General features: G+C 31.3%; 1 protein-coding gene across 5 annotated transcripts in view; it reads left to right on the top strand.

The window, feature by feature from the left end:
• The window catches only part of LOC148618950 (uncharacterized), a 34,792-nt gene extending 11,298 nt beyond the window's left edge, over nucleotides 1-23,494 (top strand). Inside the window, exons 1-15 of one of the 5 annotated variants that reach the window (XM_088578362.1) lie at nucleotides 2,476-2,664; nucleotides 2,795-2,887; nucleotides 5,250-5,384; nucleotides 5,737-5,850; nucleotides 6,317-6,396; nucleotides 7,907-8,012; nucleotides 8,368-8,520; nucleotides 8,742-8,894; nucleotides 10,245-10,404; nucleotides 11,924-13,729; nucleotides 14,808-14,903; nucleotides 15,434-15,752; nucleotides 16,034-16,905; nucleotides 18,343-18,380; nucleotides 21,383-23,494. In XM_088578362.1, coding sequence (XP_088434488.1) covers nucleotides 2,638-2,664; nucleotides 2,795-2,887; nucleotides 5,250-5,384; nucleotides 5,737-5,850; nucleotides 6,317-6,396; nucleotides 7,907-8,012; nucleotides 8,368-8,520; nucleotides 8,742-8,894; nucleotides 10,245-10,404; nucleotides 11,924-13,729; nucleotides 14,808-14,903; nucleotides 15,434-15,752; nucleotides 16,034-16,905; nucleotides 18,343-18,380; nucleotides 21,383-21,952 — 4,722 coding nt within the window. In that variant the 5' untranslated portion in view covers nucleotides 2,476-2,637 and the 3' untranslated portion in view covers nucleotides 21,953-23,494. Of the gene's footprint in view, nucleotides 1-2,475; nucleotides 2,665-2,794; nucleotides 2,888-5,249; nucleotides 5,385-5,736; nucleotides 5,851-6,316; nucleotides 6,397-7,906; nucleotides 8,013-8,367; nucleotides 8,521-8,741; nucleotides 8,895-10,244; nucleotides 10,405-11,923; nucleotides 13,730-14,807; nucleotides 14,904-15,433; nucleotides 15,753-16,033; nucleotides 16,906-18,342; nucleotides 18,381-20,040; nucleotides 20,368-21,382 lie in introns of those variants that run through there. The other 4 variants (XM_088578361.1, XM_088578364.1, XM_088578363.1 and 1 more) reach the window with 4 other exon arrangements.
• The last annotated feature ends 1,198 nt before the right edge of the window (nucleotides 23,495-24,692 follow it).

Here is a 24,692-nt window from a genome sequence, read left to right as displayed (position 1 = left end):
TAATCTTTAGTGTGTTATCTTGGTCTTAAACTTAATATAGCACACCTCTGGAACAAAACCCAGACCTTGTATCTATCTGATAGCAGTATACAAAGGTTAAAGGTACTAAATATTTTTTCATCAATTAGTCCTCATTTTTGCGATAATAAAAAGAAATTGGATGCCTTAAACTTTGCTTAATTGTATGACCTAACCATTTAAGATTGCAAGTACAAAAGTAATATGATAAGGAAAAACTAATAAAGATAAATTGATACAAATTGGAACATGAAAGTTTTTAAATTAAGTTTTTCATATGTATCAGAGATGAATTAAGGGAGGACATGAATATTTCTCTTTTGTAATGAAATTTAATCTACATCAATAGTAGATGTATCTGCCAGTACTTGAGTGTGTGGTTTGGTAGTACACAAGAAGAAAGAAATGATACTTTATTATAAAGTGCATATTTTGAAAAAAAAAAAAAGAAATCAAACATTTTCAGTTTTCATATTGTGTTATATCAGGTCTGGATAAAGTGTTTAGTCTGGTCTTGTAAAAATGTTTCAGTTCACAGCAGTTTTTATACAAACAGGTCTGTTTTAGTTTTCACAAAATATGTTTAAAATAGGTTTATAAGCACTCTTAATTCAAGAGACACACATCATTGAAATTCAAACCTTAAGTTAACCCTGTTTTATTCTTATCTGATTTGATAATTTGAAAAAAAGAACTAGTGCTATAAAATCTCATCATTTCACCCAAATAAATCTTGTGAAAGTGTTTTGTCAGCTGTTTCCTGTGAAGTAACTTTGAAGTGTTCAGATTACACAATAATAATTCTATGATATAAATGAATGGTTTTACTTGATAACATCTTTAACCGGAAATCTATTATGACCTTGGTATAATTGATTGTGCTATATTTGTGTTTTATGAAAATTTGAAATCTTCAGGTACTAAATGAGTGTTGTTTCCTTTATGTTTCCTTTACGTTAATCTTCCTGAATATGAAAGTACTTGTGGTAGTCAGTCAAGGTTATCCCTTTATCCCAGTGCCGTTAAATTCTGGCTAGAATGCTCATTTATAACTGTAACTTCTAATACTCATATGCCTTCAAGGCTAAAAACAGTTAGAAAAGAATGAGTATTCTAAAACCCTTTTTAAGGAAGACATGGTATCAAGCTGTGTAATTGTAGCTTGTTGGTGCATTAAGTAATTGTTCCATCAAGAAGATGATCCATTTGTGACACTCAGCTTTTGAATAATTGGCAAGAGGACGGTGTTAAAAAAATTAACTTTTATTCAAAGATCCTGACCCTATTGACAAATTTGAATAAAAAGATTTTAAGTGGTTGTATAAAAATGACTTGATCTGAAGGGAGTGGGAGGCCGGAAATCGACTCGTCAAAGGTAAGATCTTCTAACAGGTGCTTTGTAGTAACAGTGTAAAAAATGGGTCACCTATGGTCCTTGATCAAACAAATAATTTCCGGAGGGGTTTATTTTATGTCATTTTAGCAAGATTTGAACAAAACGTTTTTATGAATGCATTTAGTTGACATGAAAGCTGAATTGCTAGTTTTAATATCAAAATAGAGTCATGTGACATTGCAAACCTAAATTTGTGGACTCAGTTAAGAAGTACCATTATCACTGCATTAACAAAACAGTAAGCAGGCGCGGATTGTAGGACTGGCGTACGGGGTGTGCGCCCCCCTAAATCGGTAAGAAAAACTTTTTTCACCACAAGTTTCACCCAATAAAATTTTTTGCCTTGCTTTACACCGCATTTAATTCAATTAATACCCCCCTAAACTCAAATCCTGGATCCGCCCCTAGTAAGCCACTTTCATTTCACGTGCCTGTGTAAATTCTTCTTAGGTAATAAAATCAAAGATATTTGCTTGCATGTGTAAGTACTGTTAGTATGCAATGAACAAAAATGTAGCTGCATCCAGTTGAGGGTGTTGTAATATCAATGTTACTTGAAAGATACATACATTGCATTGTAAATGTATTATAAATGTTCAGATGATGATAGAGGATTACATTATGTCTATTTTGTTCAATCAAGTAGACAACTTTGTCATAACATTAACTCATAGTAGAACATGATACAGGATGGGCATTTTAACTACCTGTCAAGATTAAAGGTAGCAACAGACTCTTCCTGTATCTCCAGTTATTGCAGCCTGATACTATTGATTCCAGTGGCAGGTAAAATTGATTGGTTATGGTGATTATAATCAAATGTATCCTTGAATAAACTCTGGTGATGTAATTTCTAAGTCTGGTCCTTGGTCTGTTCCAATTTAGTCTGACTGTAGAGTTTCAGTTTTTGAATTAACTAATAATGTCAATAGAAAATTCATTCATTTTTCCCACTCACTATTGAATTTAGTATTGACATATATATACATGCGTAAAATAGAACTTCTGAGGTCACGTACAAACACAGATGTTGAAACTGAAGCAATCAATATTCCATTTTTATGTATACGCAGGTATATTTTCAAAGCTGACTAATACTGTAGGAGCCGAAAGACAATTGAACACTTTGATGTGATTCAGTTGATTGTTAAACAAAACACTATTTGATAATGATGTAATGTTTGTAATACCTGTTTCATATTAAGACAAATTCATGGAACAACATGTGTGCTGAAAGTATAGTTTTTAAGGTAAAAACCATATCTGTGATTTGTTACTTTCTTAATTGACAATAACTTTCATATGACTTTTGTTATATCTAAAAGGAAATTTTTCTGCTTTCATTCTGATTTTGAAAAAAGGTTGTTCTCTTATTTTCAGGTGTTTTGGCATTTAGATGTGTTTCGGCGTAGTTATCGTCGCTTGACAGGACATTTATGTATGGGGAACTCCTGTATATTTTGTGCATTAAAGGTAAGTCCCTTATTTTCCCTTAATTGAGTGGAAGGAACTTGACTGATTTATTATAGCAGCATGATTGTATTTGTGTCAAATTCATGCCTTTAAATAAAATTAAACTTTGTTAATTGATTTATATCGATAATTAAACTTGTAAATTGGCAATCATGGCAAACTGCTGTTTATATGGCACACGTCACTTTGGCGTTACCCAAGTGAGTAACTGTGAACAAAAGCAGACTGTCCGATCATAATCAAGGTATATATATCTACCTTTATGTACCTGTGTGGGTCATTGAAGGTTTTATCTGATTAATTCTGACTCATTATAAACCTTATCTGAATGTCTGACTTGTTTTCACTGTAATTATCTCCCTTTAAAGTACTTTAATGTTGGATGTAGTAAAGTTAGTAAATAATGTTTTATATTTCAATGGAGACATCAAATTAGATAGGGATCAAGACAGTTCAATTAAGGAATATCTTTTCAATTTCTCTTCTAAATGAATACTGTAATTTAATTTTAAATTGGATTAATGTCAATGCTCAGAATTAGAAAAACTTTTTTTCCCAAAATATCAAACAGAAAAAATTGCTTTCTCAACACATATAATATTAGATCGAGTTTGTAAAACCTGTTTTGAGTTGATTTTATTGATAGAGCCTAATCTACATTTAATTAAAGGTTACAATGATTTAGTTGATACCCAATGAAAAAAAAGTTGATACATATTAACTGATCTGTAACATATTGTATATTCAATGTCTAAACAATTACAATTACAGTTTAAATGTGCAAAAATTGATACAGTTTTGATAAGTATATGTCAAAACTTGACAGATTTCTATCAAACTTAATTTTGATTTATACATTTATTATACATATGTATTGATATGTTTCAACAGGTTTTTCCTAATAATGACTTTAACATATTTAGTTGCATATATTATTAGATTTTAAAGTAAAGGGGTTTCTTTTGTTACTTGCATATTGATCTGCTTATCCTTTCATTCAAGGATATGTTCAAAAGAACAATCAAAAGTGCTGAACATTAAATAGAAATTAATGCAGTACAGGCCTTTGAATATTAAATCAAATTTTATAATCAGATAATCATGCTACATTATTTTCTTTATGCATGTATCAGACCATAGTTCTTGTTTACTTTTCTAAACCCATGGGAAATATTAATAGTACTTTTCTGATGAGTTATTGGATGCAAAGGAGGTTAAAGTAGTTGATTTTTAATGATCATATGCATAATGTCATTGACATGTTTACAAGAATTACATTTTAGAATACATTACTTGTAATGGACCAACAAAAATTCCTAACTTTTGTATATTTCTGAGAAAAAAAAATATGATATCAATGTTCTGCTGAAGTCTGAATTTTTTAGATAAGGCCTTTTTTCAAGGATTTCAATAAGTAACTGATGGTCTTAGTTTCGTCTTCAAAAATCTACTCAGTCCATTCAGGGCATAGGTTTTCAGTGAACTCAATATCATAGCTCAAAATCTAATAAATATAAATATTGCAAATACAGGTATAAACTTGTCAGTATGTCAATAAATATTAGGTAGTATAACTACTTGTGGTGCCAGTAGTTGTATGATTGGTAAAGTTTACCTATCTAAGTTACTTTGATCCATTTTATTGCCTATATAACAGTTTATTTTGTCACATTGACCAGCTTAATGTACTGTTATATAGGTAAAGAAATTGGAAAATTGAGCCTTGATAGGTTCTATTACAGAAAACTTAACTAGAAGAACCATTGAAGTCACTGTTTAATGCTTTGATATGTAATAAAACCTATCAAAGACAGAATAAGCATGAAATTAGATCCATGGCTAGGTGTATTGATGGGAAGATCATTTTACCTGGTCATTCAGATTCTTTTATGTCCACCTGAAAGTCCTTTGTTGATCCAGGTGTCATGGGTTTTTAAAGCAGGCTTGTTCAAGGTGTCAGCATCGTGGTCAAGCACCGATTTAAACAAAAATTGTTAAGGCTTCAGGTGATGACCCACCATGGTGAAATGGTTATCTTGCCCTGATGGAAAGTCAACAAAAAAGTGTGATTTTGTTTTCATAATGGAAATTGATGAAAGTCATGAATATTTAGCACCTTGATCAGGATTTGTACTGGGACTATTTACATTTACAATGCTTGCTCTGAATACTAAATATATGTTAAAATCTTGTTGATAGATTAACCAGGAAACTTCTGTCTTTGCTTGATGTAAAAAAATATTTCCTTCTTCCTATTGAGGCCAAAACTCTTTTAATCTTGTTCTAATATTCCTTGATTTTTACAACTTATTATTAAGCACCTTTAAATACTTCTAGTACTTAGAGTTTGTCTAATTTTTAGGTAATATTTACCCAGTATCAGTACAGTGACCAGGCATCATTACCTCCTGATGCCTTGCGGAAAGCACTCGCTGAAACATTCATGAACAAACAGCGGTTTCAGTTAGGTCATATGGATGATGCAGCAGAATGTTTTGTAAGTTACAAATTTATGATTGTAGTTCGTAATGAAATAAAGGACACTTTCTAGGACATTAATGAAACTATGCTTTTGATAGAACCATAAATGATGGATTAAAGCTCCCTCATGCATATAGTGCAATGATGAAATAATAAAAAAAAACAATAGTTAATTGTCACAAAGTTGTTTTGCCCTTTTTAATTATAACAAATACAATAGCTAATATTTATTTTTTATTTAATGCTTTTATACATTCAAGTATTACAATACCCAAATATTTAATAAAGTGAAGTAGTAAAAATATAAAAGCTGACATTATTTACATATTGTACAATGTAATTAAAAACTTTGTAACATTTGTTTTTAGGAAAATATATTGCGAAGAATCCATTTCCACATTGCTAATGCATATCATGAAGATTCTTGTTCAGCACCCCATTGTTTGCCACATCAAAAGTTTGCAATGACTGTATTTGATCAGGTAAAATTAAGTTTCCTGTGTCTAATACTTAAAACCCATTTTTGGTCCATTCTGATTCACTTTAATTTTATTGATTGTGGTTTAGAAAAAACCCAGTCAAAGCTATGGTCAGTGTTTGCTCACCTCAAATCAATGGACTTAAATGGTCCAGCTTAATTGAAATAAAATGAAGGTATTATTGTGTTGAAGCTGGTTATTGGATGAATTTATTTATCAATCTTGATAAGAAGGCTTTAGTTTGAAAGAGTTTCAAACTCTGAATCAATTATGTATTGAAACCAAGTATAAAATTGAGTGACCGTTAAAGATCGCATATTAATTTTTATATTGAAATCGAAACTGCTACAGATTTTAGAATTCATAATTAATGAGTTTGAAAAAAGAAGAATGTCAGTATTCATATTTTTAGTGGCAATTATAAAGAATAATTATGTACACTCAGATCACTATTATTTTCCTTTGATAGCTTGTATGTATCTGTGGAGCCAGTTCTGACCCATTAACTTTCCATGAACTTGTCCATTACATTTCAACAAACTCTCTGTTGTAAGTATAGCATGCATCAAATATTGAAACACTGAAAAAAAATAACAACATAATGTTTTGTCATAGACATGCAAGGCATCCATTTCTGTCAGTCCCTATCAGCTTTTATTAGTCTCAAAGGTGGTGAAAAAAACAAATAATGAGATGGACAAGATGTATTGAAATGTTTATATTTATTACTGCCCTGAGAACAAAACTGTATATACCATCACAGCACTCCATCAGCATGTGTACATCTGTGATTGAATTTCAGCTGTTTATATGGTAAAAGATTAAAATTCTTGAGATACCATCCCCCAAGAGGTTGGCTTTTGATAGATAGGTTTAATATCAGAGTTGAATAGCGAATGAAGTTATGTATCACCATAGATGTTATAGAACAAGTATCAAGTAAGCAGGCTCCAACTTTTAACATTGTCAGAAAATAAGGAACTACACAAACTAACATTTCTTTTCCAAAGATATCAATCTTGAATGGTGAAAAAGATTGGTAGTCTTTATCATCAGGTGGGTTAGAAGATATTTCAGTTGTTCCCTGAAAGCAAATTTTAGAGTTTTTAACCTTAGGGCATTCAACATTTTTTATATAGTCCAATGAAATGAAGAAGATTTAATTACTTGAAAGATGCTGATCAATTAGCAATAGAGTGTGAATACACATAGTTAGCAACAAAGGACTCTTAACTCAGGAGTATTTAAAGAGTATATCAAAGAAAACTGTCATTTTGATTAAAGGTCATCAACTTTCATCATCAAATTTGTTTTTCTGCCTTGATGGTTATCATTTCTACTTAGTATTTATTGGACTTTCCAACCAACAAAATCTAATGGAGCAATATTAATGTTGTAGTAGATAAACCTCTACTCAGGCCTTAAATGTGTATTTTATATGATTCATCTCTCTCTGATGGCCCTTTCATGAAAGTTTAATCTGGATTGTATAAAGGCTTTGAATCCTTTTATAGTTGTAAATGGACATTAATCTTACTTTATCCCACCTTTTGTTAATTTCCTCCATTTTCATATTGATTGAAATTTACGGATTTAACTGTCTCAGGATAATGTTGCACCAAAAATGTTACAGGAAATGCATTTCAACCTTGTCATGTTCAAACTACTTAAGTAAGATCAGGTATTACAGTACATAGAGGTAGTTACAGGATGATTAATTTCTAGGTGTGGTTAGGTTATTCTTAGTTAGTTGTTATGATCATTACAGAGTATTTCTAAGATCTGATTAATATGAGATCTTCATTTTGTTCCTTTTTATAGAGTACTGATAAACATGGACAGATTAGTAGTAAATCAGTCAATGATCGGCCTAAAGTCAATGGTAGTGACCTTGTATTCTCTTTGAAAATCAAGCCTTCATGTGCGAACTACCATAATGAGTTTTCATTACTATTTGTTCAAACAAACTATGAACATCTCAGGAGGCATCTAGAATGATAAGAAATTCCCTGTAATGTAACCTTCAATGAATAAATAAAATGTATTTGTCCTCCTACAGATCCCATTGTCGTTCAATGTCAGAGACTGGTGATGCTATTCACCCGGACAGATTTGGTCTGTTGTTAAGAACTGCCGGGACCGCTGGAGATATCAGAGATTGTCCCGTAAGTAAACAAATAACGTCTGTTTTTATCTATATCACTTCTGTAAGAGATTTATTTGTACTTAAAAAGTTTACTAATTTGCATTGCTTCCTGCTAAGTTGTGTATTGGTTTTAAAGATATTTTAAAGACTCATCAATTTTTCAGAATGACATGTTATCAGTGCTAGGAGATATTGGTGTCATATGATTTTCTAGTTTGTATTATAGCAAGTTGAACTTACAGAAACAAAATGGTATTAATAAATAAAAGGATGTTACAACTTTTATTGCTACAGAAAACATCTCATTAATCATTTCAATAATTCATTTGTATGCAATAAATTTTGAAAGTCAAAGTTTAAGTTTTCGATTCCAGGGTAACTGTGGTAAGAGAGTTCAAATAAGAAGGACATTGCTGAATTCTCCTGATGTTGTCAGCATAGGCTTAGTGTGGGATTCAGACAGACCAGATGAAAAACTGATACGTGAAGTAGCAAAAAGCATTGGAACAACAATTCTTCTCCAGGATGTAAGTGTATTCCTACTAAAAAGACAACTGAACATTTTGTTCTTATAATTTTTCATTGTTATGTTTCAAACTAGCAAAATTCATATTCCATGCAGTTAAGATTTTGACTGTAAACTAAATATTTATCAATACTGAAGAGAATATATATAATGGTGATCATTGAAAATGTTCTAGTAATCTTATGAGAGTATGCATTGTAGCAGTTGATCATTGTATTTCAGATGTTCCATTCTGTTGTATGTAAAGATGCCACCAAGCTACCAAAGTTACAGCTATCAGCCATTGTCTGTTACTATGGCAAACACTACTCTACCATTGTATTCCACACAAAGTTAAATGTTTGGATATATTTTGATGATGCCACAGTGACAGAGGTAAATAAAGATTGAATTAGCAGTACTGTATTGTGTTTTTCCATCCATAATGTTCTTTCCTCTGACATTTTGTACAACTACCTTGCTTAAATCATTTCTTGAAAAGAAAGTGAAGAAAGTAGTGTTAAGATTAAGCTTACTACAATTGTTTAGTATAAAAATCACACTATATGTAGAAAGACCCAACTTTTTCTCACGGGATTTTCACTTAAGTCTTTAAAATTTCAAACATATGTTTTTACATAGACCTTTCCTGTTTATCATGACAATGACATAAAATTTTATTGCTTTACAAACTCCCAAATTAGGCACAGGAAATTAACATATACCTTTTCACCGTAAGACGACACTTGCCCTTGAGCTTAAAGCATGTTTTTTTTTATACTGTGAATATGTTGTATTACTTCACTTAGGAATCAGGTGGAAAAAGATTAACTTGCAGTTTTCAGTTTCTCATTAATCTTGAGTATAATATTAGAACCACAAATCTAAAAGCACTGTTTATAGTCTTGTACTAAATGTTTTAATCAAAGGTTCTAGGTTTCATTAAAATGGTTCATCTAGTATTGACAAAAAAATAATTGGTATAGTATAAGAATTTGGCTTGAGTAAATGAGAAGTGTAATTTAAAATTTAATTCATGTTAATAATATTGATTTCATCTGCCTTGCAGTTTGAGATTAAATTTTATTATGTATCCTAGTGTTGTCTAAATATATATAATTAAATCCCATTTATCTTATGTCCACAAAGTATGAATTCAAAAATGGCACTTGGTGGACATTGTCCTTCCATAACCTTTCAATTTTATGCCCTGTTTTGAATAGGAATACAAATATCAAGGGCCAATGTCTGTGCACTGTTCTCTGTTGACATAATAAGCTATTTAAGTTTTTTGCTCAAACTTGGGGATATTTTTTTTCATTTTTTGTATTCATTTTCATTGACTGAACATTGTAATTGTGATTTCATTAGGATTGTTAGTAAAAAAACATTCTCAAATATTCAAAATACTGTCTTGCGGTCAATAAAATATTTGATCATAATCTTAGTACATCATTTGAAATGAGTCTATTACTTCTTAGTTATCATTGTTCCCTTTACAAAATGAATGAACAGCTCACTGACCTCTTCTCTTATTGAAATATGATCATTGGCTTGTGGCTAAAAAATGATTTAAAGTCATTAAATTTAATTATGAGTAGCTATATCTCTTTACAACCTAATACATACTAAAAATCTATCCAAGCGTTATCCACGCCTTTAAACAGGGAGAAGTTCAAATTCTTGTGGTAATGTTTTACATGTTTTTGGATGGTGTCTGACCTTATTGTTTATCCTAAATTTCAGATTGGTCCAAAATGGGAAAATGTGGTCGAGAAATGTTCCAAAGGTCGATACCAGCCTCTTTTGCTACTGTATTCTAATCACAATGCAGCTCCAATAGCAACTGAAACAGCTCCAAAAAAGAGAGTTATGGCACCTGGCTATTCAACAACACAAGCAAAAGGTGAGCTTAAAGCCTTTATTTGCCACTTTAAAAAATAATAAAGATTTTATCATGACAGTTGGACAGGAATTGGATTTCATAAGTTCATTACATTGAACTGAACCCAAACTTGCCATGTTTTGTTTGTATTTTTTTGTTACAATTTGGGCTTTTGTTTACATTGATAAGTATCATTGTTAGACACCTCTATATTAGACAAAGTATCTGTTAATTATAATTTATGCTTTCTTCATTAAGTTTAAATTAACATAGTAAATTTGTTTTGTATTCTTAATTTAAAGAAAAACATGGGCTCTTTTTCAAAACTCTGTTATTAGATTAATAAAAATTCATTCTTTATAATTGGCTTACAATTATCATAATCAGGTTTGTGAATTTAAGTCTTTGTTTAAGTGCTCAATTATGTTGATAGGAATTTGGAAAATAATCCTATTAAAATTGTTCCAACCCCCATGTAACTTATTATGAATGAATGTTTTTAGGTCTAATTAAGTAATGTTTTTCAGTAGTCAAAATAATTAATTTTATATAAATAATTGAAGTCTAAAATTACATGAAACAAACATGTTTTGTCATGGACGTCACTTGCTCAATAGCACGATTTGTTTGTTGTTATCCTAATTTTTATATGTCCTACAATCAAATGATTAAACAGGTGTGTTATATTAGGTAAACACAGGTAAAACAAGACTTATGTTTTTTTTGTTAAATAACTAAATTTACTGTCATGGAAGACACTCTACCATCATTAATAAGGAGATTGCACACAATTTACAAACTTTGTGACTATTGACTAGAAATAAGGTTGGTATATAAAAGGTAATCTGACCAGGTTTCTAAGGTAACTAAATATATCAAGTTAAAGGTACAGACAAAGACTGATTTTAGATGACACACACCACAGAAATTTATGACAAGTTGTACTGTCGCTTCAGGGATTTTTGATACATATCTTAAAATTTCTGTCATATACTTGAGGAAAAGTTATGATATGATTTTATTTTTTCCTATTTTGATGATTAATGGTAATAATGTTTCCATAAGTGTGTTTTAGTATAAACATTATTGGTAATGTTAGAGACAGAAACCTATGTATTATATTTACTTGTACTTAATATACACTTCGAAGGACTATTTAACTTTTTTTTGTGATAAAAATCATTTGCTAACTCAAGTAAATAGTTGATTCACTTGAACAAAATAGGTATTATACCTTTACACAATCAATGTGAGAAGCAATGTATCAATTTACCTGATCAGGTGTTTAAAGTCGTCATCTTTTATGATCACAAGACAAGAAGTTGTAAATAACAATTGTCTTATCCTTCTGTCAAATTTGTAAACCTATCGGAAACATTGTTTCTCTTAGTCAAACAATAGGAAACCCTTTGTGGTTGTAAATTGGTCTATTGTCTTAGTTTGTGGCTTTCTTCAAACATTCACATTTTTAATGAATAACAGTGATAAGCTACTAGAATATCATTAACAATCCTTTATATGTTATCGTTTCTTGTAACAGGCCCTGAAAAGAAAAGATCTGATATTGAAAGTCAGAAATCTAGAAGATCAGTGACTCCAAACCCAGATCGGATTGATATAAGTCAGTCCAATAATGGCAGACGTGCAATAACACCGGGCCCAGATGAACTGTCTCCAAGTCTTGATGGACCTAAAACAGCCAATGTTGACCATCATCGTCAATCAAGTTTTCTTATCGCTGTTACAGGAAAAACTGAAAAGGGAAGTTCCAGACAGTATTCTGAGTACGCTGTTCCTAAGGGTGTAAACATAATCAAACAATCTCCTATTCCTGGTGGTCAAGCTGAAATAGCTCAGAGACAAGGCATGTTGAAACACTGTTTTTATGAGCCTTCAAATACTGATCGTCAGCAACATCAACAAAAGCCTAACCAAGACAGTGTGGATGGATATGACTACACTCTATCAAATAGTGACCAGTACAGAAGACCTGCAATAACTGCTCCTAAACCTAGTAATCTACCAGTGCAGGCTTTCTCTCGAGTTAATGACTGTCAAAGGAAAGATAGCTTCAAAAAAGGGAAGGCTAAAATAGGAGCTGATGTAATCAGATGTGTAGATCCTTCAAGGAGAGAGTCTCAGTCATCTGATTCTGATTCTCCTCAAACTCCTCCCCAGTTGCCCCCAAAACTGAACCGAAGTCAGTCATATCATAATTATGATCATGAATCACCAGCTAATATGTCAGCTGATAATATAGACATGCAACGCCACATTGTTACAAAACCAAACCATTCACACATTTATGAAAATCTAGGAAACTCCTCACATACTCCTGTACAGTCAGGTCTTGCTACTCTTCCTAGAAATAAGAAATCTAATACAATGCAATCTCAACACTCTCGTCAAAATTCTATGAAGGGAGGGGACTCTTTGCAAGCTCCAAAGGGACAAGATATGTATCATGCAGTGGATTTTAACCAACAGATATCTCATAGCCGAGAGAGTTCTAGTAATACTCTTGTACCTGATGATAGACATTCTAGGCAAAGTTCTCTGGCCAGTCAGTTATCTGAGAATTCAACATTGACCAGACAGCAGGGAGGTACTAACCAATCATCATCTCAATGTTGGAATCAACCATCAAGTCATGAAACATCTCATTCAACAAGATTTCCAGAAGAAAAACCACCCAAACCTGCAAAACCAGAAAAAAAGAATACTGTTGCTGCACAAAAGAAAAAAAGTATGAATAGTAGAGGTCAACAACCACCACCCTTACCAGAAAAGATGGGCAACTTGTCTCCTGATGAAAAAAATTACATCAATAGGAGGCAAGTAGAGAATATTTTATCGTATCAGAAACTGTCTCGACAAGGATCAACTAATAGTACTCATAGTTATAATAGTGTATCAAGCACAGCTAGTAATACAAGTTTTGACTCAGACAATAGTAGTTTATCAGGATCAAAAGACTCAAATATTCCATTTGATAGACTATCATTGGAATCTCGACAGGACTCAGGATACAGTGGTAGTGATAGAAATAGTTCTAGTTCTACAGGAAGTAATACACTGGATCCTTATCAGCAATATTTCCTCAGTAAAAGCATGATTCCGCCAAAAACTTTCAACCAGCAGGCTGTGGCACAAAATATACATAAATTTATTAGTCCAGGGAATGCTGGAAATGCAAGATTTGATCAAAAGTACCCAGTAGGATACCAGACAAACAGTTACAATGGTAACCAGCAACAGATCCCTCCATACCAGAAGGGGTTTGACCAATCAGGTGACAGGAAACAGCTCTATGATCCTGCCATTGTCAGGTCACATCAGTCGAAAGGTATGAATGTTATATGCTTTTTGTGTAGATTTTTCGTTCTTTTACCTGCTAATGCAAACATTTTCTTCTTTAGTTTTCAAATTTTATGCAATTTACCTCTTCATTTGTACATTATTTGAAAAATAATTAGAACGGTTGATGATTTTAATATTTCTTTTTAAATACCCTATGATTTCAAAAGCTTTATTCCTATAATTATCCTTCTTTACTGAGATGGTAAATCATATTGTAACCACTAATTTTCGATGAAAGATTATTATTTATTGGGGATAATTATTAAAGAAACATCTGGTCCTGGCTCCTTGCCATGTCAGTCAGATGATAGATCTCGGAAAGGTTTTGGTGTAAGGTTTTAACCACTAATGAACTCTATTATTTTATGTTTTTAAATGATAATCTGATCATGAATAGCATACAGAAAATTTACATGGTCATTGTAATGGGGGTAATTTAAACTGTGTAGGTTGTATATTTTGATCTTTTATTTGTGGGCATTGTTGCATTTTTAAGATCACTTCGATAAGAAGCTTATTATAAGTGGGTGTTGCTGTGAAACACATGGGCTGGACAATTCTTTTTTCAACTTTTCTCAGGATGTCAAATTGATTTTTATTATTTATTGAATCTATATTAAGTCATGTATTGACTATAAAGATCTATAACAATTGTTGTACAACTTCCATTATTGGTAATCAATACACAACATAACCTAAATTTTGTCTACTAAAAGATGTTAAAACAGATTGAACAAAAATGAAAGAAAGTATTATAGTTCACTTGAGGACATTTATAGAAAGTAAACTTTATGGTTTAGTATAGAAAGTAAACTTTATGGCATAGTATTGAGACATGAGGCACATGCTCTATTATGAATATGAAAGGAACTGTGAATAGTGAATACAAAAACAAAAAAGCAAAAAATCTTACAATATTATTTCCTTTACTTGAGGTTGAGTAGAGGTCAGTAAAAAAAGACTTAAGTCTGAATTCAGACCTTAGGTATATATGCCCCTGTTATTCATTACATAAACACTGAATAAGATTAAATGAGGTAATTTTTTCTCCTGTTTATTTTCAGATGCTATGGTGCACCCTTTAAGCCAGTGTTCTACAAATCCAAAAAACTATGATAACCAGATGTTCACCCAGAGCGGACCACCTGGTTATGATGAAGGTAAGGAAAAAGCCTTTATCACTTTCCAGATTAAATACTGAAAAATCCATGCTTATTTTTAACCACATTTTTTATGGGTTAACTGTAAGTATTTTATGCTGCAATGATCATGTGCACATTTTAATATTTTTATACAACAGATGTAATATTTGTTGTTATCTGTAGATAATGTCCACCAGTACATGAAAATTTGATGAAAATGAACACAAGTATTATGGGGAGACAATAAGGTTCTTTGTTGTTGACTTGAATGAACATTGATTGAAATTGATATTTAACACCATCACAATGATCAAAACAAACACCACTTAATAATGTAAATAATTGGAGTTTCAGTTTAAAATCAAATCAATAAATATAATTTCTTGACTAAATTAAACATTGATGATTGATTCAGTGATGCATGCTTATTTAATTGTAATTTTTGAAACATTTTCTCCCTTTGTTTAAGGATTAAAAGTATTGTTAGGTGATAATTACCTTACTTTAGTTAATTTTATTTATATTATGATTTTTTTTTTCCTTTTTAGTTGGTTCTTATGGTAGCCAAGAATTCATGTCTCTGTGTCACAAATCTGAGAACTTAATGGATCAGTGCATTCTGCATGAGACAGATGGAAATTGTAACGAGGCTATCACATTCTGTAGCTCAGCAATTGATTATCTTAAACAGGCCATGAAAATGCAGAATTTGCCTCACCAATCCTACCAGTTTGCGCAGATGAAACACAATTCATGCATTCTTAAGCTCCGTAGCTTACAGAAGAAAGTGATGCTGCGACAAGAATCCAATTCATCCACTAATAGCTCTGACAGTGCCAGATCTTCCCCTAGTGGCTTACCACACAGGTAAAGGGTGATAACTCATCCTTTTTTTTTTTCACATATCCAGAATATCTCATTAAACCTGAAAAATTCAAAAGTACTATTTTCATTATCTCAAAGATAGGCATCAGTCATTTTAAATAAACCTGTTGTTAAGATGTATCAAAATAAAGGCTATTTTTTTTATTAGAAAAAATTGATTTCGTATTGAAAAAAAAAAATGCCTTTTGTGTTTGATACTGTTAGTTCAGATTTTTTATGATTGCTTGGTCTATTTCATAAATCATATTTTCTCTTTTTTTCAGTTCATCAAACCAACAACAAAGTTCACAGAATGTTGTTCACTCTCGGTCCAGTTCAAGAGACTCAATAGATAGTGTGATTGAAAACAAAAATTATAGAAAAGACAAAAATACTGAAAATGACAGTAAAACATTGCATTCTGCCCATTCTAGTCATAATATCAATGAAAGAACTTATGGCAATAGTGACATGAGCAATGTTGACATGTATGCCACATTACCACGTAAGGGTCGACAACTTGCAATGAAGAATCAAAATCAGAATTCTGATCTATACAAAAACTGTCTGAATCGACAACAGAGAAACAGTTCACCGAGTGTTCATCAACCATCATCAAGATCAAGTACCCCATCATCAGAGTGTCGGGATTCAGACTCTAGCAGTCAAGCTTCAGATCAGTATCGCATGCAAATACCATCTCATCAACAAGTCAAAATGAACAAAGCAGAAATAAGACAATTATTACATAACAACATGGTTCAAAGGCAAGGTCATCATCAACCAAGCACAACATCTCAGAATTCACAGTGTTCAGGAAATCCACAAGCAGAGGTTTGTAAAACAAGAATTATACCACCGTTGTCTGCCAAGTCTCAACCAATTGTGCCGCCCAGGGCTGGCAGAGTTGTTGAGCCTTCAGCTGGAGGTCAACCAACAGAACTAGGGCAAGGCATGGTGGGGAAAATGGTGGAAACCAAGCCAGCACCGTCTGCTGTTTTGTGTAATAAATTTAGAAAGAGCAACTTGACTAGACATGCAAGTTTTGGTGGCTCAAGTAGTGGCTCTAGTGCTGTGACTCATGCCACATTAGATCGTTATGCTTCTCAGACTCTCCAGACCCCTGCTCGTTCATATATACAGTCTAATATAGCAGGTACTAACCCTTCCCATTCAAAAACATAAACAGTTGGTTTCAACTTACAGTGGTACATATTTAACAGTTATTTATTTATTAAAGTTTTATAATTTCTTTGTAACAATAAAAAAAATCTTTTTTTTTTTTTTCTTTCCTTATTTTTGACTAAAATTTTAAATTGTCATTATTTCTAATAAGACCAACTGTTTTTAAGCATGAAACATTATATTCAGACAATTTCTTCATTGCTACATATTGCTTAAAGATGAATCATAGGATATTGGGTTCAGTTTATGTCTGAATTTTGTAACTATTACTAAACTTGACTAACGCACCCACTGAAAGCTTATAACAATGGGTTTTTTAGCTAAGATATTTGCACTAAATTTTTTTAACAAAAGCTTTGCAAGCTACAATTATATAATGAAGAAGATAACATGAACTCTATTTGTACATAACATTTTCTGTCTATTTGTAAGAGAATAATTTCTTTATTTAAACAATAAATCTCCTTTCCACAACTTGTAAAAGGGTTATATTGATAATTATCTTTATTTAAAAAGTCAGGGATTTTAAACTCTTTTCAAACAGCTTTGCAATGCTAGATATACCCCATAAGAAGGCTTCATTTAAAACTTTTACACTGACCTAAAACTTGTAGGGTTTTTGGAATATCTTTTTTGTCATGCTAACGAAGGACATTAAATCTTCTCTATGCTTATTTGGTTTTCCATAATTTATTTAATTTTAAAAACCAACAACATGAAGTATGACTTAGCATTCTGTAAATCTCTAAATAATGATACTGGGGGTAAAACTTTTTATTTTCTTTTCAAATTTTAGATTTAAATGTACTAATCACTTATGATCAGCTAGTTCAAATAAATATTTTTGAAATGGATGGTAACCCATCATTTAACAAATACATCATAAATGAATATTTAAATATATATCCAGGTATAAACTCATATTACTATCAAGTTTTGGATGAGTGAATTTCTTGAACAAATAAAGAGCCTTTTATATTTTGTATCGCTGACCTGGTTCTGATAAATGGACAATAGGTACTTTTTTTAGTGTAGAGTGTCCCTTTACATCCATTATCTAATGAATATTTATGTAATATCAAAATCTGATACTAATTTGTTTAAATTCAGAGCTGCTGAGTGAAGGGTTTTATCAATAAATTTTTAAATAACAAAAAAAAAAAAAAAATTATTCCAAACTTGATCAATAAGAATCACGGTATAATGAGGGTTTGAATTTGAAGAAAAGTATATTATATCTTTTTATTTAATAGAAATGTACTTAATTAAGGATTCAAATTAATCATCAAATTAAAAAAAGATGTTTTGCAACATTGATAATTTACTGCCTCAAATCATTGCTTGTTATGTGTGTTTTATAACCAGATCGTTGCTAGATTTGACCTCTTTCTTATTTTCCCTAACAAAGCTCAAGGAACTAACCACTACTATTGTGCTAATGCTACTGTAAGTATCACACATTAGAGTTATCTCCCCTGATTTTTGGTAGACTATGGTCAGGAAGTTGTCTTTTTTTTTTATCACATTAGGGGATTCATTGTTGTTTGATGGTGTTCATAAATATGTTTTTCTTGCCTGTGTTTTTCATTCAATGCTGTTCACACATGTAATTGCCCGTGCAGTAGACATTGGTGATGGTTTGTCTTATGTGATTCTCTTCTTGGGCGTCTTAGTTTCTTGCAGTGTTATTGGTATCAGTCATTAGCATATACATTGCACTGACATAAAATCATAGTGTTATATTTGGGCAGGACCTGTACAATAGGACAATTAATGTTGCTCCTACATTTTATACTTTTCATCACGAAATAGCTTACAGCTAAAGCAATGTCATTGAACTTTCTCTATATGTTTTTAGGTGTCTCAGAAAAAAAAATGAATTTAAAATTTGACAGGATTACATTGAAGGATTGATGTCATGAGAACAAATAATAAAGACTTTTTCATTTGTGACTTTAAAAAGAATAAAGATAAGTAAATTGATGATTTCTGGGTCCTAAGCTCTTCTAATAAAAAGTGAAATGTTGAAGAAAAGAATCCAAAATTTTATTTCAAAAATGCATTCTTTTTTGACACATGAGAAAAGATTATAACCAAGTCAACAACTCATTTTAAAGTCATTATTTAGATTCATTTCTCCTCAAGTAGAAGGTTTATATTTTATAAGTTGCTTTTAGCAATCATGTATATATTAAAAGTCCCCAGGTGTTTGACTTATCAAGCAAAGACTGAAAACTTGCACTCAAATATTGTATTTAAGAACACAATTATATACTTGGAGATTTTGTTAATATAAAAAGTTTAGATATAGAAAAGTTACTATAATTTGTTTTTGGTAAAAAATATGTCTTTTGAAAGAAAACAAACTTTGTGAACTCTTAATTCAAATTAAAAATTGATTAATTCAAATAATGCTTATACATATTTGAATTTAGAATTAAAAATTAAATAAAATGTTAAATCATAAAGTGGACCAAACCAACAGACTGACAGTCAAACAGGTTTTTTTTTGTTTTGAGCTTTTTTACAAACTGTTGTTTGTATTTTTTGTCTGTATTATGGATGAATTTTTAAATTAAATACAATTATGTTTTGTACCTAGTTACATAATTAGGACATAAAATACAAGTAGGGTTTATTAGAAAGAAATAAAAACACCACAGGAGTACACAAAACTGCTAGTTTAAATAAAAGTGTCAATGTTTGTAAATAGAAACTTGCAGACGCCAAAAGAGTATTAGTCCCCATATTTACAAAAGATCAGTTGTTTGAGGTTATGTGAAAGGTATAATTTGAGAAGACGTTACAAGGATGCAACCAAGTTTTAAATTTCTGAACACAATAATGCATGACCCGTTTCCTGTGGTGCTTAGGTGGTAATTATTTACTTCTATGACCTATCAAGCAGTCAGTGCTCATGTACATTAATTTGAAATATAAGTTTGAAATTTATGAAATTAATATTTGTATAGATTAATGCATTAAATTAGGCAATCTTAACCAATTATGTAATAAAATTTGTATTTTTTTTTACTCCTGAACCCACTGTTTTGGTATGTAAACATTAATCTGCTATGTCATGTTCTTCCATTTTAATTACCTGTAGTAAAGGTGAACCTGACTCGGCACTTTTTTAAGAACAATCTTAATCACCAGTACTTACAGTAAATAGATGTCAGTAGTACAGTTCAATACCTTTAGATAAATTTTAGATGAATAAAACAAATCAATAAGCAATTTCTTTATTTGAAAATTCTTCCAAATATACCTTTAGACATACCTATAAATTGTTCAATACTATACTGATCATAGGCTTGTAACATTTCTTTAACAATGCAACATTGACTTTTATGTTAGAATTTTGTTTTTGGAATAATGTGAAAATTCTGTTATAAAAGCCTTTCAACAATAACATGAACAAAAACAGTGGTTATATCAAGTGACTATATTTGATGTAAAATCCATAAAAGAAACTGTTTCTTTCATTTATAATCAAAGGTACATCAAGCTGTCCTTAGGTTGTTTCCTGTCTTTCTCATGCACATGAAATTCTTCTTCAGGTGAAACCTAACAAACATGCACTTAGTGCAGTGATCAAAGGATTCCACTACTTTTTTTTTACAATTCATTAAAAATAAAAGAAAATGCTTGGTTAAATTTTACCCTATAAAAATCAGATATGAGCTCTTTGAAGAGTAAAATTGTTTGATTTTTACACCATGAGAAGTCATGCAACCTTAAATGGAATAAAACTGTCATCTTTAAGTCTTGCAGAAAATCCCTTTACTCTAGTATTGGAATCTGTTTGCTGTTATCTTAACTATCCTATGTGAGAGATAAATCATTGATGAACTATTAAATTTGACTTCTTGTGAGGTTCATACGGTTAATCTGTTGATCATAGTTTAGGTGTATTTTTATAGTTTGTTGTCCATCATGCTTGTCATCCTTGCTTTTGTTGTTGTACAGAAACAATTCTCCTCAACCCATTTATCTACCTATATGTATTAGACTGGTCTTTGAAGCATAACATCATTCATCAGTCACAGCACACATTGTCATGGCAAGGAGTTGTTTCCCTTCACTGTACATTATGGTAACAGGAGCACAGCAGCAGACGGTATTTACTTGGTGGTGATGGTATGGCAACTTATAATGCCTAGTGCTTGTTCTATGCATTTTTATATCATAATCATTGTATGTTCTTTACATTTAAGTCATTATCTTTTATCCTTTTTAAAATCATTTTACAGACTTGTTTTCACTAATTTTTATAAAAGATTTAATGTCACTTACTAATTTTTATCCAGTTTTGCTAACAGTAGTCAATGACTTTAAATGTTTTAGTGAAGTAGAGCTAGCTTTTATGAAATTAATATAAGTTTTGCTTTTAAGTTCAGAAATTCATCTAACAATGCTTTTTTACAATTTTTAAAATTTTATTGCAGAAGATGGAGTTGCCATCACAGATGTGTAACCAGCACAGCACAAGCCAACAAGAACTGTCTTCTGAACAAGAAGTATCACGTCCAAGTGTTCGTGCATTGGCCTCAAGATTTGACAGATCAAAGAAGAACAAAGGTAACCAAGAGCTTCCCCCAATGAATTCTACCTTAGACAATAGACATCGGAGTAAATCAGAATCAGACTTCCTAAGAATGGATTCAAAACCTAAATCTGTGTTAGCAAAAAGAAAGAAATGCAAAGGCAATAGGCCAAGGAAATCAGTTACATTTTCAGACAATATTGCTATGGTATCAGCAATGGACTATGTCACTGATACAGATGTGTGTTCTGGATATGTTAGTGACGAAGATGAAAAATGTCGTTTTCAGCGAAGTGCTTACTCAGACAATGAATTAGAGGATGATGATTCTAATACAACTGACTCCCCAGCAGATATCCATCCAGGACAGGGATGTTGTTGTCTGTGTAATAAGCACGGATGTGAAATAGGATCTCAGTTTTGTGTAAAATGTAAACAATACATGAGCCAATTTCAGCCTAGCGAGTGCTAGCGCTTGTTTTATGGGGGATGTTTCTTGCAGCATTAATATTTGGGGATATTACAGAAACCTTGTTAAATAAATTTGACTTTGTTAATGAATGATGTACATAAATTAATTATATTTATTTGTTTCTACTGCTTTTTGTTGTAGAATGTCTGGAGGCAGCTTGTCGTAGTGCTTACTTTTATGTACATTTATTTAGCAATAAAATTGTTTTATCTACATTTAACATAGGTATGTATTTTGATTTTTAACTGCTGATGTTTTTGATTTCTGTTTTGTTAAGCTATGTAGCTCTAAATTTTTAGTAAGGTTTTAATTTTTAGAATGGGAATGATATTTTGAAGCTCCCTTTCTCCATATTGTTAATAGATTTTAGAGATATTTTTTTACTTTGAAAATGGTCCAACTTCTTAACTTTGTTTAAAATTATATGAAGTTTTATGGAAGATATCACATTTTGAACTAAATCTATTCCATAATAAACTGGTTAAAGGAATGTTTATGATTCATTTATAGTTTTGATATTCTTCATAAAAGGATGGTTGTGAAATTAGTTTATCGTTCCTATATTTAACAACGGTTGTGATTTTTTTTTTATGTTTTTTTTTTTTTTTTTTTATCTGAATACTCCTTCATTCCAATTTCTTCCAAAACATACATTATCACCGTAGTATTTTAATTTTAATATATATGATCTTCTTGGATTTTCATGAAGGTTATTTTTTTTAAAATCTGTCTCAGATGTTATATCTAAAACATGAGACAATACCCATTAACTTACATATAGATAATCATCTAGTCATGATTGTGCATTTTCAAGACATTTTGATGGGGTTATCTCCCCTCAAAGCATAATGTTGTCTTTTTTTGCTTTCGTTTCGGTCTTTGAAAAAAGTAGTTTCGCTTTCAATGAAAAGACAGCTGTTTTAGATTTCTTTTGCTTACATTGTTGATTAAGATTTGACCAATACAAATTGATTAATAGTTTAGAATATGAAATATATATACATGCCATTTTTATCCTCTAAAAGAAAGGAAAAAATTCATGAATACTTTTTTTTCTGTTACATATGGCTTTATTGGGAATTGCCTGTCAACAAGAGACTTTTCAACTGAAATTAAGATTTACTCAAATATTTAGAGATGTATATTTTAATGCCTTTTTTTTTTATTTCAAGTAAACAAAATTCTTCTTTTTCAATATGTCAGTGCAATCTTGAAACATTATTTCCAAACATATCCCATAAATGCATTTTACAAAGTTTTAATCATGCATTTTTATGAAAGTTTATATTTTTTGTTGTAAACTTGTTAAGAATACTGCCACATTTGTTTAAATCCTGTGATCTCATTTGTGAACTAGACTTAAAACAAGAAATTTAATGTTAATGCTATGTTAAGTATAAGTAGATGTAGATTTCATTGTTTATTTCAATATATTCTTTCGCATTTACAGAGAGTCTAACTCTTTAACATTATACATTAATACAGAACATATCATTTGTACAAAAAATAAAAATGAATGAACCATATTATTATTGTATTGATTTTGGCACTTCTTACTACAGGCTGGACCTTCAGTATATTACATTGAATCTCTAATGAGGAGACTTGGTTTTCATTAGGTTGACTTTTGAAGTTAATGGACCTTCCATCTTCAGTTGCAAATTTGAACCCCTGTTCTTGTTTACTTATTGAAGGGATTAAACCACTGCCATCACTTATTGAAAATTGTAATTAAAGAGATATAATCTACCCCAGTACCAAAAGTTGAGAGAGGTGTATTTCACAGGGTTCCAGGCACTTCCTACCTGAGGTACATTATATTCCTATAGTCTACCCCAGTGCCAAAAAGTTCTGAGGGGTGTATTTCACATGGTTCCTGGCATTTCCTATCTGAGGTACATTAGATTCCTATAGTCTACCCCAGTGCCAAAAGTTGTGAGAGGTGTATTTCACAGGGATCCTGGAGTTTCCTAGCTGAGGTACATTAGATTCCTATAGTCTACCCCAGTGCCAAAAGTTGTGAGAGGTGTATTTCACAGGGTTCCTGGCACTCCCTAGCTGAGGTACGTCTACCCCAGTGCTAAAAGTTGTAAGGGGTGTATTCCCCAGGGTTCCAGGTACTTCCTAGCTGAGGTACGTTAGATTCCTATAGTCACAGTATATTCTTCCTCTGAGCTGAAATATTAGTGAAATATCCCTAGCTGATAATCTGATGTAATTTTAAGTCTTAAGAGGACACTGTAGTGTTTAATTTTATGCATTGTTTTGTTAAGATTTTTACAACTGTACTAGTATGTACTTACTATATACTGTACAGTCAGAAATAACTGAACATTAATTGTGATCATTTTTCGTCAAAACTGTTACATTATGTTTCTCAATTTAGAGAAAATTCCACATTTGATGTGTAAAGATTATATTTATGAAGATTTAATGTCCATCACACCTTATTGTAGTAAAAATAACTTAATGACTGAATTTACAATATATGTTGAAATTAATTCAGAAATCATACTGAACAAAAAAATACTACAAACATTCGAGTACTAACACTAGCTGAATTCCGTGGGGTTAAAGGTGACAGAAAAACCATGATTACATCTTGACTTGATTATCAAATTGCGACGAGAAGCAGTAGTTGATACTAATCAAAGTCTAGTTTGACTGCTTTTTTCAATGTCTTTGGCAGTAAATTGATTAAAAAAATGGCACACCAAAGAGGTAGCGGCTTATACACAAA

The sequence above is a fragment of the Perna viridis genome, chromosome 4, assembly GCF_037379345.1.
Source record: "Perna viridis isolate PV_CMFRI_1.1 ecotype Kerala chromosome 4, ASM3737934v1, whole genome shotgun sequence".
NCBI lineage: Eukaryota > Metazoa > Mollusca > Bivalvia > Mytilida > Mytilidae > Perna > Perna viridis.
The sequence above is the reverse complement of the archived record's forward strand: the minus strand, read 5'-3'. Positions and strand labels throughout refer to the sequence as shown.